Raw genomic sequence first — 18,783 nt, 5'->3', positions numbered from 1 at the left:
TGTGTGCGTGCGTCTCTGGGTGTGTGTCAGGCAATGCAATTAGTCAAATCACAACTGGTTTGGCATTCCAGAAGGCGAGCAGCGCTGATGTAATGGTGGAGAGAACAGGCAGGAGAATGGAACTGCTGATTGCTTATTAGCAACTAGGTAGTTTGTTTGGGTTGTGTTGCCATTCTTGCAGTCTCCCTCTGTGTGTGTGTGTGTGTGTGTGTGTGTGTGTGTGTGTGTGTGTGTGTGTCAGTTCCATATGATGAGGCCACAGTGAGAGACAGGGCTGCTGCCATGCAGAGCCTGTCATTGCCAGTCATATTCAGTTGTTGTTTGCTTCTTGCCTGGATAAGGACAGGTGTGTGTGCGCCTGTGTGTGTGTGTGTGTGCGTGCGTGCATGTGCATGTGCATGCGTGCGTGTGCATGCGTGCATGCATGTACACATGTATATGCGTCTGCAGACACCTGTATGCCTATGTGATGATGATCATGTTGTGGTGTACAGAGAGCATGCGGGCAGACATAATGACAGGCCTCTGTGCTCTGTCGCCCTTATTTACAGTACACACAACCAGCGTGCGTGCGTGCGTGCGTGCGTGCGTGTGCGTGTGTGCGTGTCTGCACTGTGCGCTGCTGTCACACCTACATGGATTGGATCATGCATGGATAGAGATGTGCACGCCACGGCAATATGACAGCGAGACAATATGACAATATGACAATATGACAATATGTCGACAATATGACAGCGGAGGGTTAAAGTTGTAATTTGTTTTCTGTTTAAACCCGAGCCATTGCAGTCCCACTTTAAACCCGGGCGCTATTATATTTGGGACCCACTTTGACAAACACAATAATGGGCCCTGTCCTGTGCCACCCCTTAGCCCTCATCCCTACACTTATTTGCCATTTTTGAAGGGCGCTAGCCCCTCCTATGTCCAGCTTTTGGTGTGCGTGCACAAACCTTTGTCCTATACACAAACAGGCAATTAGCAGACTTAATCCAGAGCGAGTGGAGTGGAAGGGGTTTCCACAATGTTTTCCACAATGAGTGGACAATTTTACGTCATAGTGTAAAACCAGGCACCTACCCACCTACATTGACACGTTGTGAGCTTGTAGATCGGCTATTTGAACTATTTAATTTAAAATGTTTTCCAAATAGTAAATAATGGCATATGGTCTATAATGTGTCATATATATGAAAGAAGATAATCATTAGCTTCAAATTGACATATTGGTTGTTCAGTTTGACCCACCAGTTTTGGAGATATGGCTTATAGAGAAATGTCTTGCAGAGAAACTGTCTTGAGTGTAGAAAACAGGCCTGAAAGGTTAGCATTTATTTCATATTTACATAATTTCGATTTCAGCTCTGACAGTTTTTTCAGACATGCTCTATTATATGTGAGGAGTCTGCCTGTGCTATTAACTCATCCTGGATATAAAATACAAATAAAAAGCTGTTTTTCTCCTCTGGTGAAAAGCTGGAGGCTTGCACGATGACAGCCCCTCAGTCAAAGCCTTTCAAAGGGACTGCAAGACATTCAAATTATGCTTTTCTCTTGTGCTAAATACGGGATCATATTCTTGCATCTGCGTGGAAAGGTTATTTCAGTTTGTGGTCTCTGCGAGGGGGAAACGAAACCGATCCTAAACTAAACTAAACTAAACTAAACAAACAAACAAAAGCTGTCAAAAGAAAAGTCCCGCAAAGTTTAAATAGCCGTCTTGCCGCCTTGTATGCAAAATAATGTCCAGAGGTGAACGTATTGGTTAAAGGATTTCATGTATATGAGCTTGAGCTCACACAAAAACAAAATCCCCTTACCTTTCACTCGAAAGGGATGCATGTACATTTTGCATGTACGTGTGTTTGTGGTTTTGTGTGTGTGTGTGTGTGTGTGTGTGTGTGTGTGTGTGTGTGTGTGTGTGTGTGTGTGGGGTTTTGCCTGCACACACCTGCATTCGTGCCTGTTATGACACCTGCGTTGTCCTGTGCCTGATTTGTTTGTTTGTGGGGACATGCATTATGTACTTTGCATGCACAGAGAATGTGTGTGTGTGTGTGTGTGTGTGTGTGTGTGTGTGTGTGTGTGTGTGTGTGTGTGTGTGTGTGTGTGTGTGTGTGTGTGTGTGTGTGTGTGTGTGTGTGTGTGTGTGTGTGTGTGTGTGTGTGTGTGTGTGTGTGTGTGTGTGTGTGTGTGTGTGTGTGTGTGTGTGTGTGTGTGTGTGTGCGTGCGTGCGTGTGTGCGTGCGTAGTTCTCAGTAAGTCTGGGAGAATAATAGATCGGCCCCTCTCTCTCTCTCTCTCTCTCTCTCTCCCTCTCTCTCTCTCTCTCTCTCTCTCCCTCTCTCTCTCTCCCTAACTAGCTCAAGCCCGTTTTAAACGTATCTGTTCTATTTCCAGTGTGCAGCATCAGCGTCCCAACTATAAGCCCTTTTCTCCTCTCAGTCTTAAGGGCCGTTTAGTGTATAGTTATAGTTAACGAGAACTATATAAAATATAGTTTTAATAAGCCTTCTATAAGTCAAGTGGACGGCAGAGTTCACCAACTGTAGAGAAAAGTACAACGATCAGTTGTAATCGTTATAATGCTCAATGGCCCTTAGCTCTCTCTCTCTCTCTCTCTCTCTCTCTCTCTCTCAGTGCACCAGCTCTGTCTCTGACCTTGGTGCTCATCCACTGATGGAAAGTTCTATAACTATAAGTGCATTTACCCAAGTACTGGACTTAAAGGAGAATTTCGTGCTAGAAGGTTTTCTTACCTTTTACTTACCTTACTTGTACTTCTACTTCTACTTCTACTTGTCCTGCTGTCTGTCCTCCTCTGGAAGACTCACATTGTCCTGCTGTCTGTCCTCCTCTGAAAGACTCACATTGTCCTCCTCTGGAAGACTCACATTGTCCTGCTGTCTGTCCTCCTCTGAAAGACTCACATTGTCCTCCTCTGAAAGACTCACATTGTCCTGCTGTCTGTCCTCCTCTGAAAGACTCAAATTGTCCTGCTGTCTGTCCTCCTCTGAAAGACTCACATTGTCCTGCTGTCTGTCCTCCTCTGAAAGACTCACATTGTCCTGCTGTCTGTCCTCCTCTGAAAGACTCACATTGTCCTGCTGTCTGTCTGTCCTCCTCTGAAAGACTCACATTGTCCTGCTGTCTGTCTGTCCTCCTCTGAAAGACTCACATTGTCCTGCTGTCTGTCCTCCTCTGAAAGACTCACATTGTCCTGCTGTCTGTCCTCCTCTGAAAGACTCACATTGTCCTGCTGTCTGTCCTCCTCTGAAAGACTCACATTGTCCTGCTGTCTGTCCTCCTCTGAAAGACTCACATTGTCCTGCTGTCTGTCCTCCTCTGAAAGACTCACATTGTCCTGCTGTCTGTCTGTCCTCCTCTGAAAGACTCACATTGTCCTGCTGTCTGTCTGTCCTCCTCTGAAAGACTCACATTGTCCTGCTGTCTGTCCTCCTCTGAAAGACTCACATTGTCCTGCTGTCTGTCCTCCTCTGAAAGACTCACATTGTCCTGCTGTCTGTCCTCCTCTGAAAGACTCACATTGTCCTGCTGTCTGTCCTCCTCTGAAAGACTCACATTGTCCTGCTGTCTGTCTGTCCTCCTCTGAAAGACCTCAAATCCAATCAGCCAACGAACAGAATGACTCGAGGCTTCCATTATTCTGATGACCGTGTTTCCTCTCTCCTATTTATTTCTGTACTCTCTCATCCTCCCTCCTCTTTGCTTCTTACATTCCTCTCTTTATTCACTCAAAGAGAGCATAATTAACTTAACTGTACCTCTTCCATGCTGTTTTTGTGTGTCCTTGCGTGTGTGTGCGTGTGTGTGTGCGTGCGTGCATGCTTGCATGTGTGTGTTGTTTGTGTGCGCGTGCGCGCGTGCGTGCATGCGTGTCCACGGTATTCATCCGAGCATCTAAAGATGATCATTTCTATTCTGTGAGTTCCAGTGTTTTGTTCTCTCTGGCGCAGAGAGCCTGCCTCGCAGCCTCGGTGTCAGCCGTGTGCGTCGCTTGTCATATCGCGTTTGGTTTGAAGGACTAAAGCAGCGTGAATAAGCAATCGGCAAACATGCTGTTGTTTTTCTTTTTTGTTATCTCGTTTCACGCCTGCCTTTGATGTAATTGTGTCTTCTTTCCATTCTAAGGGCGAGACAGAATAAGAGAAATGACAGTATTTGTTTGGTGCCTCGTTGTCTTTCTGCTGTTCGACTGTGAGCCTGTGAGATGGTTCTGATGTGAGCAGAGAGAGAGGGTGAAGATAGTGTTCTTTTTTTCTCTGCAACGCTTTGATTACACATTTTGGTTCAGAATGAATGAGGAGGAGAGCAAGACAAACAGTTCACTTCATCAATGTTGGCCATGTCTCGTTTGATGAATAGCTTTTCGCTGCAGCATTTTTTTTTTTGTCTTCTTCAGCTTGTATTGGGCAAATGATTTGCTAACTTGCAGTATCTCCTCGTTTCCATATATATTGTTTACTTCTTGTTCCCCTCCTCATCTTCCCTTCATATACGTCACTCCTCCATTCCCTTACTTGAGTATCTCCAATATCCAGTACTTTTTCTTCTACTCCACTGCATCTAAGAGGCAAATGTGAGGAAGTCATTGAATGGAATATATTTTATTGAATATAAAATGAGCAATATGTTTATTATGTTTTGGCGATGAACAGGACCAGCTTTTTAGGTACTCTGATCAAGTGCATCAATCCCCACCATAGGGACTCTGAATCCCCCGTACCTAAACAGCAGATCCAAAACGACAGGTGGTAGCTGGGGTGGAGGAGGGTGAGCAGCAAAGGTTTAAGCAGACAGCAGCAGTATCAGAGTGTGCAGCAGCAAACAGGCAGGATGAGCAGTGCAAACTTCCACTTTAAATATAGTCGGTATGAAGATGGAATGAGTGTGTGATTGGATGAAGTGAATCATGTGAATGAGTGTGATTGGATGAAGTGAATCATGTGAATGAGTGTGATTGGATGAAGTGAATCATGTGAATGAGTGTGATTGGAAGAAGTTAATCATGTGATTGAGAACGTGATGCTGAGGTGGCCCAATGATTGGCCGCTGGCAACTGCACTAAGTTTCCTGACTGAACTTTCTCTGCGCACGTCTGTGACATCATGTCTGTGACATCATGTCTGTGACAGGAGCGACAATCATTTGTTTATACATTTTGAAAACTTGAAATGGCACCTTCTTCTAGCATAATGAGCACTTTAATACGGTTTACTTCTTTATGGTATACATTTCGACGCCCTAAACCTTTTTGTGTACTTCTTTCTGTTGCAGGCACCGTGGACCTGTTCTCCAACTGCACGGAGGAGTGCAAGGCCCTGGGCCACTCCGACCGCTGCTGGATGCCGTCCTTCGTGCCGTCGGACGGCGGGCGCCAGGGGGGCGGGCCCGACTACCGCAGCAACCTGCACGTGCCCGGCATGGACGCCACGCCGCTGCCCGACACTGAGGTACCCTCCACCGCCGCCCTCGCCACCGCCGACCACCACCACCACCACCAACACCCGTCCGAAAACCAGCTCACATCTTCATCCGTGACCTCGTCATTCTCCACCTTTGGCAAGGACGGGTGTGCGAGGTCTCAGTCACACCACAGTCTCCACCATCACCTCCATCCTCCTCCGTCTGCTCCGCAGCAGCAGCAGCAGTACAGCGCCAGCACGCTGGACAGGAAAGAGTATGATAGGGCCGGGACGCTGCCGTACAAGGCCACCACGTTTCTCTGTGAGTATCAGTGCGAAAGTTCACTGGGACCCTACGACTTTGGTGTGGTGCAGTATAGGTACTAAAGTTCACTGTCTGGGACCCTAGGACTGTGGTGTGGTGCAGTATAGATACTAAAGTACACTGTCTGGGACCCTACGACTGTGGTGTGGTCCAGTATAGATACTAAAGTACACTGTCTGGGACCCTACGACTGTGGTGTGGTCCAGTATAGATACTAAAGGACCCTAGGACTGTGGTGTGGTCCAGTATAGATACTAAGGGACCCTACGACTGTGGTGTGGTCCAGTATGGATACTAAAGTACACTGTCTGGGACCCTACGACTGTGGTGTGGTGCAGTATAGATACTAAAGTACACTGTCTGGGACCCTACGACTGTGGTGTGGTCCAGTATAGATACTAAGGGACCCTACGACTGTGGTGTGGTCCAGTATAGATACTAAAGTACACTGTCTGGGACCCTACGACTGTGGTGTGGTCCAGTATAGATACTAAAGTTTACTGTCTGGGACCCTACGACTGTGGTGTGGTCCAGTATAGATACTAAAGTACACTGTCTGGGACCCTACGACTGTGGTGTGGTCCAGTATAGATACTAAAGTAGAACTGTCTGGGACCCTACGACTGTGGTGTGGTCCAGTATAGATACTAAAGTACACTGTCTGGGACCCTACGACTGTGGTGTGGTCCAGTATAGATACTAAGCGACCCTACGACTTTGGTGTGGTGCAGTATAGATACTAAAGTACACTGTCTGGGACCCTACGACTGTGGTGTGGTCTAGTATACATACTAAAGTTCACTGTCTGGGACCCTACGACTGTGGTGTGGTCCAGTGTAGATACTAAAGGACCCTACGACTGTGGTGTGGTCCAGTATAGATACTAAAGGACCCTACGACTGTTGTGTGGTCCAGTATAGATACTAAAGGACCCTACGACTGTGGTGTGGTCCAGTATGGATACTAAAGGACCCTATACGACTTTGGTGTGGTTCATAGATACTAAACACTGTGTGAAAAGGGGAGTTAGCGGGCAATTATGGACACTAGATTTGCCCGTAAACCTCAAGTTTAGCAGGCATATACAGTAATATACGGTAATATACACGTGTGGGAGTTTACCGGAAAGTTTGTTGGAAAGTTTAACAGGAGTTTCCTGTAATATACACATCCGAATTCAATGCTTTTTGCGCCGTGAAAGGACCCTAAGATGATGGTGTGTTCCAGTATAGATACTAAAGGACCCTAAGATGATGGTGTGGTCCAGTATACATAAAAGACAGACAGGAGGAGGGAGGCCGATACGTTTCGATCCATCCGCCTTTGATTCCAATCTGGACTTAATAATACCATTTTTGTGGTTTCATCACGTTTTTATTTGCTTTTGAGTTGGCACATATGGCTTTATTTTTGTGTTTGTTTGTTTTATAACTTAATTATTATTATTATTATGTAATTATATTATTTTCATTATTATTGATGGTTTGTTGTTCATTTGTATATTTTACTAAATTCCCTTTCTGACACCCCACGCTTGAGAAATATTCCTAACCGGATACTAACCCTATAAGTATTGTATATAAGCTTCTCTATTTTCTTCTTCTTATATGTTTTTTTTGTTTTTGTTTTTTAAATAAAACAATAATAAATAAATAAATCTCCATTTGATTCAAAGAAATCTGCTGTGGCCAACATTTTTATTTATTTTCCTAAATTCCCCCCCAAGCTTTCCCACCAAATAACCTCACATCTGATGATGCTCAGAATAAGTAAAGGTCACTGATGTACGTACTGTACCCACACATTTAATGCCTATCAATATATCAAGTGTGTTTACGTGTTATAAATATACCTGCCACACATGGAACCTATCGAGTAATGGATATAGTTGTAGTATTCTACCGTGCAACCGTAGGACTTGAGGTAGAACACCATGTCCAGAGATTATCAACAGTTTTGCAGATCAAGCGAAAGAAAGAAAGAAAGAACCCAATTGACCCGAGTAGCTGACTTGAATACCAGTGTGAGTGCATCTGGGTGTGTAGTGTGTAGTGTAGTGTGTGTAGTGTAGAGTGCATCTGGATGTGTAGTGTGTAGTGTAGTGTGTGTAGTGTAGAGTGCATCTGGATGTGTAGTGTGTAGTGTGTAGTGTAGAGTGCATCTGGGTGTGTAGTGTGTAGTGTGTAGTGTAGAGTGCATCTGGGTGTGTAGTGTAGTGTGTGTAGTGTAGAGTGCATCTGGGTGTGTAGTGTGTAGTGTGTAGTGTAGAGTGCATCTGGGTGTGTAGTGTAGTGTGTGTAGTGTAGAGTGCATCTGGGTGTGTAGTGTAGTGTGTGTAGTGTAGAGTGAATCTGGGTGTGTAGTGTAGTGTGTGTAGTGTAGAGTGCATCTGGGTGTGTAGTGTAGTGTGTGTAGTGTAGAGTGAATCTGGGTGTGTAGTGTGTAGTGTGTAGTGTAGAGTGCATCTGGGTGTGTAGTGTAGTGTGTGTAGTGTAGAGTGCATCTGGGTGTGTAGTGTAGTGTGTGTAGTGTAGAGTGAATCTGGGTGTGTAGTGTAGTGTGTGTAGTGTAGAGTGCATCTGGATGTGTAGTGTGTAGTGTAGTGTGTGTAGTGTAGTGTGTGTAGTGTAGAGTGCATCTGGATGTGTAGTGTGTAGTGTAGTGTGTGTAGTGTAGAGTGCATCTGGGTGTGTAGTGTAGTGTGTGTAGTGTAGAGTGCATCTGGGTGTGTAGTGTAGTGTGTGTAGTGTAGAGTGAATCTGGGTGTGTAGTGTGTAGTGTAGTGTGTGTAGTGTAGAGTGCATCTGGGTGTGTAGTGTGTAGTGTAGTGTGTGTAGTGTAGAGTGCATCTGGGTGTGTAGTGTGTAGTGTAGTGTGTGTAGTGTAGAGTGCATCTGGGTGTGTAGTGTGTAGTGTAGTGTGTGTAGTGTAGAGTGCATCTGGGTGTGTAGTGTGTAGTGTAGTGTAGAGTGCATCTGGGTGTGTAGTGTGTAGTGTAGTGTGTGTAGTGTAGAGTGCATCTGGGTGTGTAGTGTGTAGTGTAGTGTGTGTAGTGTAGAGTGCATCTGGGTGTGTAGTGTGTAGTGTAGTGTGTAGTGTAGTGTGTGTAGTGTAGAGTGCATCTGGGTGTGTAGTGTGTAGTGTAGTGTAGTGTGTGTAGTGTAGAGTGCATCTGGGTGTGTAGTGTGTAGTGTAGTGTAGTGTGTGTAGTGTAGAGTGCATCTGGGTGTGTAGTGTGTAGTGTAGTGTGTGTAGTGTAGAGTGCATCTGGGTGTGTAGTGTAGTGCTGCTATCATTTGCCTCACAGTTCATTTCCACACGGCATGAATATTATATTAGGTCTAATAGGCTCTCTGAATAACACACAGAATAACTCTTCCTACTTCCGGGGAACACTTCCCTGCATCCTTCACAGGTGTTACCGATGACACTAGTAATTAAGGCTCTGTTCCATTTAGTGTAGGCCTACAATGGTTCTCCAACATTTAGCGTTTAATTTCAAGAACCCTCATAACTCTGGGAGTGTACAAATGGAACCAAGTGGACCCTTATATCCCGTATTAAGGGTCCACTTGGTTCCATTTGTACACTCTCAGAGTTGTACAGTACACCCATATAAGGGCCATTTTGGAACCCACTCAAGGACACTTTAAGACCCACTGGTTGTAATTGAGTGTTTCCAGTGAGCTAACGCGCACGATAGCAGCACCCTGACTCTGTTTGACCAGAATGGAACAGAGTCATTATACTATCATCGGTATAGTCTCGCGTTACCAGACTGTTGCCCTCCGCAATTTTCCAAATGCTTCCATCATACGGTCTGGGCCAACGGAAGAGCTATCATGAGTAAGCGATAAAGTGGAAGTGGAGCCTCCTCGCCACTTCCGTTTCGTCTTTACGTGCAAAATATATTCTAATATGAATAGATTGCTATATTATTTATTTTAATTTCATTTTATTCCCCTTTCATGACGACGCCAGGCCCAGGAAATTAATCCCAATGCATTTTTCCCATAGACATTTCAAAAAGTATTTATTTAAAGACCGTTTAAGCGTCGTACGAAGCGTCGTACGAAGCCAACAACTCATGACAACAAATATTTTGGACCAAACAAATAATTACAAAGAAGAAAAACAACAAAAAGTGTTGTAACCTGCCGTTTGTTGTTATGATTTGTCACGACTCGAGTTGGCTTTGTCCGCGGCGTAAAATTCTTTAAATAAATACTTTTTGAAAAGCCTATGAGGAAAATGAATGGAGAATCATTTCCTGGGCCCTGGTAGGGGGGCGGGACTGCGACGCTCTATAGCAGGGATACTCAAATAGATTTACCTGTGGGCCACATTACAAAAATGGCAAGGGGCCAGGGGCCAGTAGATAAAATTACGACATTAATGATACTTGATAACTTCTCTCTTTCAATTGCTTTATTTTCGCAAAATGTATCAAAGTACAATGTGCATGCACACAATATGTAAATAAATAAATGTGTTACATTTTCTTGCATAAACACAAAGAGCTGTTTCCATAACTGCACAAATTATTGCACATAACATGAGTAGCTGTTATAATAACATAATAACATAACATGAGTAGCTCTTTGCCTGCCTGCCTGCCTGCCTGTCTGTCTGTCTGTCCATGAGTAGTTATTTGTCTGTCTGTCAATGAGTAGCTGTCTTACTGTCTGCCTGTCTATGAGTAGCTGTCTGCCTGCCTGTCTATGAGTAGCTGGCTGTCTGTCTGCCTGCCTGCCTGTCCAATTGTCCATGAGTAGCTGTCTGTCTGCCTGTCTGAGTAGCTGTCTGCCTGCCTGCCTAATTGTCCATGAGTAGCTGTCTGTCTGCCTGTCTATGAGTAGCTGTCTGCCTGCCTGCCTAATTGTCCATGAGTAGCTGTCTGTCTGCCTGTCTATGAGTAGCTGTCTGCCTTCCTGCCTGTCCAATTGTCCATGAGTAGCTGTCTGTCTGTCTATGAGTAGCTGTCTGCCTGCCTGCCCAATTGTCTATGAGTAGCTGTCTGTCTGTCTATGAGTAGCTGTCTGCCTTCCTGCCTGTCCAATTGTCCATGAGTAGCTGTCTGTCTGTCTATGAGTAGCTGTCTGCCTTCCTGCCTGTCCAATTGTCCATGAGTAGCTGTCTGCCTGCCTGTCCAATTCTCCATGAGTAGCTGTCTGTCTGCCTGTCTATGAGTAGCTGTCTGACTGCCTGCCTGTCCAATTCTCCATGAGTAGCTGTCTGTCTGTCTGCCTGTCTATGAGTAGCTGTCTGCCTGCCTGCCAGCCAGCAAGTTGGTTAACAGAAAATAAATTGTTATGACTGAGTAAAATAAAACAATCTACCTGAAAATAGATAGCTATAAGTGAAGAGCAATTTCCGCAATTTCCGCAATTACCATTTCCGCAATTTCCTCAATTTCCATTTCCGTCCGTTTAGCTATAAAATTATGTCAGGGAATAGGGATACACAGTATATGTCTTTCATTTGCATTGCATCTCCCCCCCCCCCCCGCCCAAGCTTTTATTTTCGTTCGAGTAATAGTACAACTCTAATAGTATTACTTATAATAATGTAATTAAAGATAACTTCATTCAGATTTATTTCTTTTTATTTCATTTTCCAGATTTATTTTTCTTCTTTTTTTTAGATTTTCATTGGTGGGCCAGTCATAATGGTCCCGCGGGCCTGATGTGGCCCGCGGGCCTGAGGTTGAGTATCACTGCTCTATAGTTCCAGACTCTAGCATTCGGAGATTGTTGAATAGTGGTCTGGCTACGTGAGACTATATCATCGTGAAGGAAGTAAGGAAGCTATAGGGACCGTGAAGTTCTTTCCAAAATGGCGTGTGTGTGCATGTACGGTAGCCTGCATTCAATATTGTGAAGTCATTCCCATGCAGTCTCACTCACTATACCATGTTAGCCACCATATTATCCTCCATGGGTGCCTCACGCATGCTGACTCCCTGTGGGGGTTTTATCCTCCCCAGGTGTAGACAATAGAGCATGACGACCTGCTTATTTCTGCTGTAACTTCACTCGACAGAGCCAGCAGTCTCCTATAATGTTGCACATCAGCGCTACGTGAAGTATAATTGGAGTTTAGCTCTTAGCTCCAGAGGCTGTTTTTTGCTCCAAATGTATAGCTCCCCGTGTGTGTGTCTGCTCATCTTCTCTGCCTTGCAGGGTTATGGGTATAAATTCCACTCTAAATTCAGTCAATCCAACAAGGGCCCCTTTCTTACTTTTTAAAACTTTATCCCATTCATCCAATCTATTGAAGCGAATTGACCCTCAACCCTGCCGCCTCAAGTTGTGTTTTTATTATTTTATTTTTGTCTTATTACTGTATCCGTGGAAAATGTGACGATACAGTAGATATATGATCGCGGTAACGGAGCCACTCCGAGACCGGCTCCAGCAATATGTTCTTGATAAATGGCATTCGTTGCTATGTTTAGAAGAATCTTGTTTATTATCAGTCTTGGCTAATAGACGGGCAATGGGATGCATACATGTTTGATGACCTATTCAATGCTATTCATAATGAATGAAACTATTAGAACCCTCGTTAAAAAAAAATGAGCATCTGTCCTCCTCTCTGATGTAAACATATATATGAGCATCTGTCCTCCTCTCTGATGTAAACATATATATGAGCATCTGTCCTCCTCTCTGATGTAAACATATATATGCGTTTAGCTCATTCCCTGACTGTTGAAAACCAGCCATTCATTCCCCTTATGATAAGGGAATATAAATAACTCTCACCACTTCAGTTCACTTTTTTTCTTTTTGACGGAATCTCCTTCGTAATAAGGGGGAGATCACACCTAGACGTGTCGCTACAGGTGCAGAGACACATTAACCAATCAATTAATTATTATTATTATTAATTAAGTGCATTTTTCCCATAGACATTTGTATTTATTTAAAGACCTTTTAAGTGTCGTACGAAGCCAACTCGAGTCATGACAAATAGAAGAAAAACATCAAAACAAGTGTTGTAACCTGCCGTTTTTTTTCTTCTTTCTAATTATTTGTTTGGCCCAAAACATTGTGTTTATTGTCATGATTTGTCACGACAAGAGTTGGCTTTGTATACGCGGCGTAAACGTCTTTTGGAAAAGCCTATGAGGAGGAAATGAACGGGGAATTCTTTCCCGGGTCTCTCGAGGGGGGGCGGGACTGTGACGCTCTATAGCAAACACAAACTACAAATAAAGAAATGTTGAATCTTTGTGTGGCGTGTGTCTCGGTGTGATCGTCCCCCTAAGAGTGTATTTAAAAGTAGAAGAACATATCACTGGGGAAAGCTCGACGTACGTTTCATTTTAACGAGTGTGTTCTCTCCCTCCCTTCCTTCCTTCCAGCCCGCAAAAGGATTTGCTAGCTCATTCCGCGTGGACCTGTCGGAGACGGCGTGAATTTCCCGCGCTAAAGACCGCCAACACAGTGATGCTATAGAGACAATGTAAACATGACACAAAAACAAAAACAAAACAGCATCACGGATGACGAACAACAAAAACAACAACAACAACAACCTTGTTGTTATCAGCTTCATTATCCTGGGAGGCCACAACTGTATAACAGGAACCTTAGCATCAGCAGCCAAGGGGAGAAAAGAAAAAAGACAACTTGTAGACCATTCCAAGGCCTTATTCATCTCAGCAGGCCTGAGACTATATGAGGCCCACATTATGACGACACCCATTTGAAACGAAGATCGTTATGCTGTCCTGCACGGGACAGGACAGACACAGAACACTGAACTGTCCTGCACGGGACAGGACAGAACACTGACCGACGCGAATGACGGATTATGAGACGAGGGGGAGGGGGGACGGCGAGACAAAGGACGGGACACGATGAACTCAAAACGGAGTAATGTTTGTCCCCGTGTGTGTGAGGGGGGTTTTGAGGTTGGAGTACATTATATATATATACTGTACACCCTCTCTCTGGTGATCTGTGTGTGCCTGTTTACACGAGGACGAAAAAACTCAAACATTTCTGTACAAACTTCAAACCGACGTCACTCAGAACCCTTTAGCTATTTCTACTATGTCACCACTACGCCGACTGTACAGATGCCGTTCAGATGCTGGGTTAGAGACAAAAAAGAAGAAAAAAGGATGAGAGAGAGAGAGAGAGAGTGAGAGAGAGAGCATATGTTGTACAGGTATGGAAAAAACCCAGAAGAGAGAGAAAGAGAGAGAGAGAGAGGAAAAAAATGAAAAAAATGATGTGCATTTACTCTGACTTCAGTATCTCCGGTTTTTCGACTCGACTGTCTTTCTATAACTTCTCTTTTCGTTTCTTTGGTTCTTTCTGTGTGGTCAAAGTGTTCCGACTCTTAACTTTTTACAGGTATTACAGGCCGAAAGAACGGCCAATCTTTAGTGACGGCTTCTGTACGTCCTCTCTTTCAGTTTCAGTTTCACTTCAGGAGGGGAAAAGTTCAACACACCTTTAAAAAAAGACAAAAAAACAACAACTAAATATTTTGTTTTTTGACACAAGATGTGAACTCATCTTCAGTATAATGTCAGCAAAAAGGATGAAGAAAATACAATAGTTCTAGTATCTGAAAACATGAACAGTGGTCTCTCTCCGTTATTGCCCTCCTGAACTGGACTGGAGAGAAAGTGCAACAATGACCTCTTAACTATAGGGATGGAGCTCGTCGAGACCCGATATACCCGGAAAAAACCCGATAACAAGGTTATTGTGTACCCGGGTATCAGTACGATTTGGCCTTATCGAGCCTGCTATCGAGCATTGACGTCATGTTTAAAAAGTGTATTGATACCTGCCAAACCAGCGCAAAAATTACACTGGTTAATGTGTGACAGTACAGTACACACATTACAGTTTCGGTATACAGTTTCTTCAATATTACTTTACAAAAGTTAAAAGGCCTTAAAAGGTCCTATAGGGGGAATTATACTGGTTCTGTTCAGAATTGATTGTCGTCTCCCGATAGTGGGCTTGATAAGAACCCTGATCGATAAGTTATCAATAGAAATGTACGAGCACCATCCCTACTCTTAACAACTTTAACCCAAAGTTAAGTATGTCCCAAAGTTTGGGAAATATAAATATAAATAAATTCAAAACAATTCTGTCAATTTTTCCAAAGCAATGCCAGATCTACAAGCTCACATCATAGTGTGACGCGTTGTGAGTTGTGACTGAGCTTGTAAATCGGCTAGATTCAAAATAATGTATAATTGGTTTGTGGTTTAAGTTGTTGAGTGGTTAACGAGGGGGTGTGGCCTCGTTGAGTGGTTAACGAGGGGGTGTGGCCTCCACACCCATTGGCCTATACATAAAAACAATCAGAGAGACATTCAGTGGTTTCTATCATTGTGTGCAAAGTGTTTACTGTGCTATTTTAAAAAGCTTATAAATGGATATAAATCTATCTATATATAAATCTATATATATATATATACAATATACTTTTTTCTGAAAACTGTGTAAACCATTGATTCGTTTCTACTCCATAATGTCATTCAATCCGACGCTATACAGACAAAGTGCTTCAAAAATCGAGACTTGTATATTAATGGGATCGTGACATTAAAAAGAAAGGTTTTGTCATTTTTCTTACTTTCTTTTATGTTTTCTGAGCTCAATTGCACCCCAAAAACCCCCCTGAACTTTTAACATTCAGTAGGTTTTAAGTGCTCTGATCGATTTTCCTGTGGACTGTGATGTCAGAGTCCACAAATCCCATGCATATATTATGACAATACAATTTGCCAGCGGGTGTCACTGTTGAGGCCTGTTTTTGCCTTGTTTTCATTGCAGCTCAAAAGGCTTCAGAACGCACATTCAGTGTAAGCACACCTAAGATGCCATGCGTGGACAAAAGAAGCTGTCTGCTGGGCGTCTCTTCCGGGTTTTTAGACAGCCGGGGGGGATGGAAATGAAGCTCCACCCACGCGGCAGGTTGCAGCGTCGGCCAGATTTCCAGGAAAAGCTTGCCGCAGTGGCATTCTGCAGCGTGGGTGGAGCTTCATTTCCATCCACCAGCTGTCTAAAAAACCCGGAACAGACGCCTGGCAGACAGCTTCTTTTGGCCGCGCATAGAAGTTCAGGTGTGCCCAGGCTGAGAGAAAACCCCCCCCAGACCACAGAAAATCAACTGAATGTTCAAAAAGTTCAGGTTGTGTCGGTGTACAGTAATTGAGGTTATAAAAACCTAAAAGAAAAACTGAAAAATAAAAAGACATAAAAATGGAATGTCATGACACCTTTAACTAAAACAGGGGGGGTGGAGGGTTTGCCTCGAACAACAAGTCCCACTCCTCTCACACGCCAAAACAAGGATCAAAGGTGGTGTTTATGTCTTCTTTTCTTTCATTTTCTTTCTTTCATTTTTTACCCCCTCCTTTTTTTTGATGGCTATTTTTCACTGTTTACAGATGCTGGATCTTATTCTGTGTGTAGAGATGACACCATGAACTCAGTTGTCTTGGCCTGTCGTGAATGTTAATAGCAGTATTTTGTCTTCATGTACGGGAGATAGAGGGGGGAGGGGGGGGGGGTGTAGGTAGGGGGTGGCGGGTGTTGATCTTAATCAAGCTAGATATCAAAGGTTCGCATACAATCATATCCTAGGGAGACATACATACACAGAAGTACATTAGATAGCATTCACACTGATACGTAACATATGTGTACACATTTTGTGCACACATATGCAGACATGCACGCACGCGCGCACGCACACCCACACACGCACACACACACACACACAGACACACACACACACACACACACACACACACACACACACACACACACACACACACACAGGTCAAGTCAAATGGTGGTAAATAAATGGTGTCGTTCAACTTTTTTTCTTTACTGTGTGTTTTTCTTCCCATAAGCCTGGGAAAGCTCTGTTGTAGCTATAATGAGAAACAAAACCATGCTGTGAAATCACAATAAAAAATGGATCTCCTCCGAGGTTCTTTTGCTGACAATTTGATTGGACAGGTTGCAATATCTCATCTCACATTAACCACCGGCATCGCTGTATCTGATTGGACAGGTGCAATATCTCATCCCACATTAACCAATGGGGGCTGACATTCAGTACAAAGGAATAGCAAGAGTTACAAGCAAACGCAGCGCGTCACAACAATACCAGATGTGTTCTTAATGCAGATCATCTGCTACTTTTGGCAAACACAAACTTAGCATTTAAAGTATGAGGTATAAAGTACAGCAGCCTTGTGTTCATAAAACAGAACGATTGGGTATTGGGTAAGACTGACGTTGTGTATATCTTTCAGGACCTTTCACTGCTTTGTTTCAACCATTACTCTATGGCTCTGGTCTCAGCCACAGCAGTGTATTTTTTTGACATTCCGTTTCTCTCCAAACGTTGAATGTCGCCTCTACTGTTGGAGCAGCCATAAACTATACACAGGTTCATCCCGATTTTCTGGGCATCTTTGTAAAGTTAGTGTTATAGTAAAAAGCAGGTAAAAGAGTAAAGTTTGAGGCAGACTAAACATCAGTCACTCTACCGTTCAATGTAGTAGAAGACCTGGCTGTTTACATCGTTTCTGAATTTGTCTATACATTGAGGTGAGCAACTTTGAAGATGAAGTTCCACACTCACTCAGAGGGCCACAGTCGCATATACTGTCGTATAAGAAATAGCAGATCTACAAGCTCAAAACGCGTCACACTGCGACACCTTTTGAGCTTGTAGATCGAGCTTGTTTAGATGACGTCATACTGATAAGCACCAGCATGCAGGCGCAGGCCGGCACCACGCACCTCTCATGCAAAGGATGCAATGGAAACGTTCTAAACTGCACTCAACACTCACGTGATGCTGTTTTTCTCCCAGTGTGGAGGAAGAATGATTATTATGATTTTTATTGTGATCTCTCGCCCTTGAAATATATATAATCCTTGGTTTCTGATGTGTGTGAACAATAATAGCAACACAAAACAGTTGGCTTCAAAACCACACACACGCTCACGGCAGCAGAGCCTGCAGTTCTCTCTCTCTCTCTCTCTCTCTCTCTCTCTCTCTCTCTCTCTCTCTCTCTCTCTCTCTCTCTCTCTCTCCCGCCTTGGGGCAACGACATGTCTGGCGAGATGTCCGCACTTTTCGTGGCGAGTCGGAAAACCGGCGACTTCTCCGGTTACCGCAGCTGCAGTCCATCAAGCCTCGAAACATCCAAGCTCACAACAGTCGCATCTGCGACGCGATGTGAGCTTGTATATCAGCTGTTCTCTGTGTGCAATACTGTTGTGCAATGAAGTATTTAAAATGTGTCAATAGGCTGTGCCTCACTAGCCAACACACAAGAGGAGGTTGAATGGACTGAAAAAAGCGCCTCCCAACACAACAGGTTCACAGACAGTCACCCATGTGTGACCAGTCCTAATTAATAATTGGTCTATTGGGTTATGGTTTTCAACATCCTGCTGGAGGACCGGGGCGGTTCACCGCAGACACAGTGGGGCTGTCGTTGTAATCAACCTTGTGACTTTTTGTTTAATTAAGGTGTTTCTAAAGTAACACTTGACCCACTTCTCATGCATCCAGACTTCCTGCCTTTTCACACTGACAAGCATTATTTGCATGACGGCAAAATCGGTTACATTTCACACAACGTCAAGTATTAATCTTTTAATAGAGATCGGAAATAAATCGTTATTATCGGCCCCATATTTGTCATATCGGTATCGGTGAATATGCCAGTCTAACCACCGATCCGACACAGGGGTAATAAGGGGTTGACACTATGGCAGGTAAATAAAATGTTGGGGCATGTGAAGTTTGCTTTCGAGTTGCCCAAACTGCAAGTGCACATTTGAGTGAGGAGTCTGATATAAACACAACACGAGATATATACACAAAATCACAACACTGGTATCAGTGGCGTGCACAGACATTTAGAGAGGCAGTTCAAGTGAAAAATGGGCACCTTGTGCAGTGCGGGGAAACCGGCGGTTGCCTTAATAGTGTGAGATTTATATAGGTTTTGGGGCCTAAA

At 43.9% G+C, this 18,783-nt stretch overlaps 1 protein-coding gene across 4 annotated transcripts in view; it reads left to right on the top strand.

Annotated features, from left to right (window-relative positions):
• Nucleotides 1–13,268, top strand: part of pcdh10a (protocadherin 10a) — a gene marked incomplete at its 3' end in the record, with an annotated part of 36,775 nt that extends 23,507 nt beyond the window's left edge. For 2 of the 4 annotated variants that reach the window (XM_080759755.1, XM_080759756.1), the window contains exon 4: nt 5,298–6,019. In XM_080759755.1, the coding sequence (XP_080615881.1) occupies nt 5,298–5,812 (515 nt within the window). Of the gene's footprint in view, nt 1–5,297; nt 6,020–13,119 lie in introns of those variants that run through there. The other 2 variants (XM_080759757.1, XM_080759758.1) reach the window with 2 other exon arrangements.
• Nucleotides 13,269–18,783: the final 5,515 nt, after the last annotated feature.

Source organism: Protomyctophum bolini (genome assembly GCF_963924005.1).
Source record: "Protomyctophum bolini genome assembly, chromosome: 3".
NCBI lineage: Eukaryota > Metazoa > Chordata > Actinopteri > Myctophiformes > Myctophidae > Protomyctophum > Protomyctophum bolini.
Note: the sequence above shows the minus strand (reverse complement) of the source record. Positions and strands in the feature narration are given on the sequence as shown.